Consider the following 5,540-nt stretch of genomic DNA (forward strand, 5'->3'; position numbering starts at 1 on the left):
GGCTCTCCTATCCTTCCTATTAGATTATTTGTGGGTCCTATTCAATTTTGGAGTCTCAGGACATGAATCAATTACACCCTTGATTGCACTGACCTCTTTGCAAAGCTCCACTGGTGCAAACTACCTATAAAGATCACATGAGGGTCAGGGCCTATAGAGAATTCCTATAATGTTTCCCTAGATTGGCTAATCTGAACCTCAATCTCAGGTCATGTGTCTCAGAGTTACCAAAGCTGGCAGCTCAAGCATAAACCTGACTAATGAAGTTTTCTTAGTGTTCTCATATAGCACTGACCACCTGACTAGAGTGTGATAGAAATGACTTTTCATCAATAGCCCAGTGACAGTCTTGGAAGGCAATTGTCAGCAGCTCAGCAGACTGAGCATCTTGATGGAGCAGAGATCTAACTTATACGCAGTGTGGGATCAGATCTATAATTTCACCCAGACCCTCCTCTGATCATTCCTCCACCCTCTCTCATTCCTTTAGCTCTGCAGCCTGTGACTGTAGAACTCCTAGGTTTGAAATTCCTTCATTGCCTCTTATTATATCAAATTGTCACTATCCACTGGGGAATTCCATCTCAGAATACCAGGAAGGCAAGTTTCTACCTCTCATTTCACTTAAGATTTTGGCTCATCTATTGACTTATGAGATGATTCTGAAGTTTCTTTAAAAGGAACTACCATGTAGAAGAGGCAATGCTGAACTTCTGTTCTATTACTTTCAGGATCTTCTTGCCCTCACTTATCTGTGATACTTATAGTTCCCATACACATCTCCACTTAATATCCAATATTTATTTATTTCCACTACACAATTAGAAAAAGTACACATGTATGCCTAGAAGAGTGAGCACTTGAGACATCAACCAGAAGAACTATTCCAGTAGATGTGCCCCTTAAACAATAACTTGTTTTGTGCCACAGAGGCTAATCATGGAAAAGTCAGTGGGAAGAACAAACTTCACCTCTTCCAGGAAAAGTGCTAATATGATAATGAGGAAGAGGCAGTATATGTGGCAACTCCAAGGCTTTTCTGGGAAGAGACTCCTCCCTGTGGCAGGAATGTCCTTGAATCCCTGTCCTGGCTCCTCTTTCCTGTTATTCATTTCAGTGCCCCTCCCTCAAATTCTCTTATAAAAGCCCAGTCTTTTCTGCCCTGAGAAGTCAGTGCAGGCCCCTGTAAGACAGTTAAGTGGGAGCTGAGACAAGGTGAGACCCGTGATGGGGGGAAAGTGCACAAGGACCCTTGTCTTCAGAGAACAAGGGAGCTCTGAGACCAGGGGAAGCCAGACTTGGGAGATCTCAGGTGCACTAGGATGTGTAGATTTTCTAATTCTTTCCAGCACCGTGGAAGAGGAGGGATGCTACCAAGATGGATTTATTCCTAGGGGACTAGATGAAGGAAAAGACAAGAGGTACAACACGGGATCCCTCACACCCTCTCTCTGACCACCCTCCCTTTAGTTCTCTAGCATCCTCCAAACCTCACAGACACAATGCTGCCTTCCCTGGGCCTCCCCAGACTTTCCTGGATGCTGCTCTCCTGCCTGATGTTCCTGTCTCAGGTCCAAGGTGAGATTTCTCTGCCTCTAGCACTGGGTTCCCCATGTCCGCTCAGGGCCAAGAAGAGGAGGAAAACTCCTGTGCCTCCCCTGGTAAAGGGATATCCCCACATAATGTAACTGCCTGGATTCCTGAGTCATCACTCCTTCCTTCAGGGTACCTAGTGGTAGGAGGCACCCCAGTGGTTCAATAACAGTGGGATGAGATGATTTTCATTTTCTCAGTAGTGTCTAATTTATGTGAGTTGATTAAGGAGGGAAAGCAGAGATATAAGTAGAAGAATGATGAGGATCCAGTGTAGGAACAAACAGTCCAGAGGTGGAAAAGTAAGCAGGTACATAAAAAGAAAACACACCATCTCCTAACTAGTACATCTAGTTCATGATTTAAGAAAGAGAAATCCTTGGAGTGTTGGCAATGGTGAGAGGCACTTAGGAGTTTGGTGTCACTGCCCCAAGCACTGGCCTCATAGATATTCTCCAAGGTCGCCTCCATACTTTAATCCCTTATTTCCATTTTACCTCATCCCTCTCCTTTATTTCTTCTTCTTCAGGAGTAGATTCCCAGATGGAACTGCGCTCTGAAAGGATCAGCTGTCCCAGAGGTTCCACAGCCTATGGGTCCTCCTGCTATGTCTTGTATACTGTATCCAGAAGCTGGATGGATGCAAATGTGAGTTCCGGGGTTTGCAGTTAATAGAGATAAGGAGAAGCAAATCAGAGACAGAGTTGTGGGGTATGGGGATCCTCAAGAGTTTCCTTAGGATGAGAATAAGAAGTTCATGCTTGCAAACACATCCCTTCTTGGCCCTGCCCTTCCCCTAGTGGTGTCTAAGCTCCTCCTGTGTCTCTTCGTTCCCCACACAGATTGCCTGCCAGAGGAGACACTCAGGACACCTTGCATCTGTGCTCAGTGGGACTGAGGCATCCTTCCTGGCCTCCTTGGTTAGGAATAACTTGAGAACCCAATCAAATGTCTGGATTGGGCTCCATGACCCCACAGAGGTACGTTTACTGCCTTTATAATTTGTCACTTCCAAAGATGCTATGGCCACTCAGCTTCACCCCCACCCACCCCCTGCCCCATCCCATTTGCCAGCCCAGCAAATACCCAAGAGATCCCTGGAACTCAGGAGATAAGTGGGGAAAGTGAGGGCCTTGAGGGCAGCTGAAGAGCTGAGTTCTGTGCCAGTTCCTAGACTCCTGCTAAAGTTATTCTGCCTCTTATCAAGCCTTTACACAATTCACACAAGCATGAATTTGTAATTATTTGTAATTCTCTACGCTTCCCTGAGTCTGAATATTCTGTGCTTAGCAAGTCCTAAATCAAGATTTAGGATTGATGCATTTTTCTTTTTTTTTAAATGGGCTTCCCTGGTGGCTCAGATGGTAAAGAATCTGCCTGCAAGCCAGGAGACCTGGATTTGATCTCTTGGATGGGAAGATCCCCTGAAGAAGGCAATGGATACCCACTCCAGTATTCTGGCCTGGAGAACTCCATGGACTGTGTAGTCCATGGGGTAGCAAAGAGTTGGACAGGACTGAGCGACTTTCATTCTCACTTTCCTTTTTTATAAAACAAGCATTGTCTTGGAGGTTCAGAGGGTAATTGCAAATACATCCCCAAGTGTAGTTCAGATAGTGACATATTACTCTGAGGTGTTTTATTGGCCTTTGTGATTATTGGTTGTGGAATTTGCCAAGTGAAGCAAGGAGTTAGGGCGAGTTTCCTAGAGGAGAACTGTGGGGCATCATCTGGAAGAGCAGAGAAAATTCCATGATGCTGTGGAGGGGACCAGGCATTCCAGCAGAGGGCATCAGGCCAGGAGAATTCTAAAAGTTTTTCTGCATCACCTGACTCCATCCTTTGCTCTATAGGGCTTTGAGCCCAATGCTGGCGGATGGGAATGGAGTAGCACTGATGTGCTCAATTATTTTGCCTGGGAGAGAAATCCTGCCACTGTCTCAAGCCCTGATCACTGTGGGATCCTGTCCAGAACATCAGGTAAGAAACAGAGAAGGTCACTTCTACTTAGTCTTTTCCTTTGATCCCCCATTTCTGGGCTTGATCATCAGAGAATCCTCCTCTGCTATGAAGTACAGTATTGGTTTGTCTGCTTCCATCCCCTCTCATCTCTCCTTTCTTTCTATCTTCTTCCCTTCGAGTAGGACCTTGGTGAATGGCCAGAATCTGGGATTCCTCTCCACTGGGTCTTCAAGCTACACCAGCCCCATTGACTCAAGCTCTTTTGTCTCTGCAGGATATCTGAAATGGAAAGATTATAACTGTAATATGAACTTACCCTATATCTGCAAGTTCAAGGGCTAGATCAAGTGGGAAGTCAGCAGCCTGTGTCTTGTTGCAGCTCATCATGGACTTGGAACCAAGTGTGAAGACCCAACTGGAAGGGGATATTTTCCTTACGCTCTCACCCTGACCACCTCATTCTGTCTTTCCCTCCTCCCCAGCCTCATTTCAGGTTCTTTTGCATGCTTTATAATCTGAGTTTTCATGATACTATAATAAAAAAAATTAGTTTTAGTTTTCCTTTGCTTGTCTTCTCTGCTTCATCCTCATAGATAAACTCTGGAGAGGAAATGATTGAGTGAAGAGAATCTGGGGTCAATCTCTGCTCAGTTTCACTCAGGAATATATATATATATATATTCCTCTCAGTGTTTTTGTGGTTGGAGTATGTCAGCACTGCTTCTGTAGGATGTGGATTGTGGGCATTTAAAGACTTTGCTCTCCCACACACTCTACTGCTTACACATTCTCCTAGGCCAAGTCTCTGATTTTATGAGGCAACCAGTTTAGGAGATGATGTTTAGAACATTATTTTCTAAACCATAAGTATAAAGGATAATGAATAGATTTTATTAATATTCATAAAATGCAAATAAAATAAACAAATTAAAAAATTAAATGGATAAAACATTCAAAATGCAAACCTAATTGTTTTGTTATTAGTTTTGACAGACAAAAGGTAAGCTTTCAATTTGTTGTACAATTTTTTATTGCCTTTCAAATTTCACTCTTCCCTTCCCATGGTCAGATGACATGAGTCCATCTAACCACATTCCTAGATAACCTTGTTCCTAGATGGCCCTTGGGAAAACTGATCCCAGAAGGTCCTTCATCTTGGCCCTTGAAATACTTTGACACAGTTAGGACAGGATTTGGGTCAACTTATTGTCTGGTAGGATTTCTTTTGCATATTTTGAATTAAAAAAGTGACAATTTTCTGGAGAAATTCCCATCACCTATCTGAAGGCAAGACCCAGACGTCTCATGTTATCTGCATATTTCAAGACCACCAATCTGCCTTTCACCTTATCACCACCCCAACTTCATCACAAGATTTTATCATGGAAAAAATATTTTGGGCCCATTCCCTAATTAGGGAAAACACATTTTTCATATGCGACCGAAACGTTGTTGCTGAGCCATGAAAGATGTTGGGATTCTTGGCCTCTGGAGGAGAGGTCAACAATCTGGGGCCAGTGATGAGGCTTGATTGCTCAGAGCTTTTGTGTAATAAAATTTTATTAAAATATAAAATAGATAGAGAAGACTTCTGACATAGACATCAGAAGGGGGCAGAAAGTGTGCCCCCTTGATAATTTTTCAGCAAGAAGTTATATACCCATTAGTAGGCTGAGGCTGCTAATTAGAGAAAAGAAATGTCTCAAAACTCAGAGAGTGGCACCAGAGCCCTGACCCACAACATGCATTTTGAGATAACATTGGCACAAGGTGAGTCATCTCGGGCCATAAAACGAAAGACTCAGATCAATTGTTTGACTCAATCATGTTATCTTGAAGAAAGGCAGATTTCCAAGCAAATACATAGTCTCATTAACATAGCTTAAGAGAACATTTTCCTGAGTAAAACATACTTTTCTGTTGAGCCATTATGGGTTCTGAGTCTTAGGCAAAACGACTTTAAGGAAGACAGAGCCTAGGGTAAA

General features: G+C 43.4%; 1 protein-coding gene across 1 annotated transcript; it reads left to right on the forward strand.

The window, feature by feature from the left end:
* Positions 1 to 1,502: 1,502 nt before the first annotated feature.
* LOC110151815 (lithostathine-like) lies at positions 1,503 to 3,897 on the forward strand. The gene is made up of 5 exons (XM_020915242.2): positions 1,503 to 1,578; positions 2,123 to 2,241; positions 2,436 to 2,573; positions 3,447 to 3,573; positions 3,830 to 3,897. The coding sequence occupies exons 1-5, from the start codon at positions 1,503 to 1,505 to the stop codon at positions 3,895 to 3,897; spliced, it is 528 nt and encodes a 175-aa protein (XP_020770901.2).
* Positions 3,898 to 5,540: the final 1,643 nt, after the last annotated feature.

This window comes from Odocoileus virginianus, chromosome 2 (genome assembly GCF_023699985.2).
Source record: "Odocoileus virginianus isolate 20LAN1187 ecotype Illinois chromosome 2, Ovbor_1.2, whole genome shotgun sequence".
Taxonomy (NCBI): domain Eukaryota; kingdom Metazoa; phylum Chordata; class Mammalia; order Artiodactyla; family Cervidae; genus Odocoileus; species Odocoileus virginianus.

Coding starts and splice junctions, on each gene's coding strand:
- LOC110151815 (XM_020915242.2), top strand. CDS start 1,503: ATGCTGCCTTCCCTGGGCCTCCCCAGACTTTCCTGGATGCTGCTCTCC. Junction 1,579..2,122: donor GTTCCTGTCTCAGGTCCAAG/GTGAGATTTCTC, acceptor CTTCTTCTTCAG/GAGTAGATTCCCAGATGGAA. Junction 2,242..2,435: donor GAAGCTGGATGGATGCAAAT/GTGAGTTCCGGG, acceptor TTCCCCACACAG/ATTGCCTGCCAGAGGAGACA.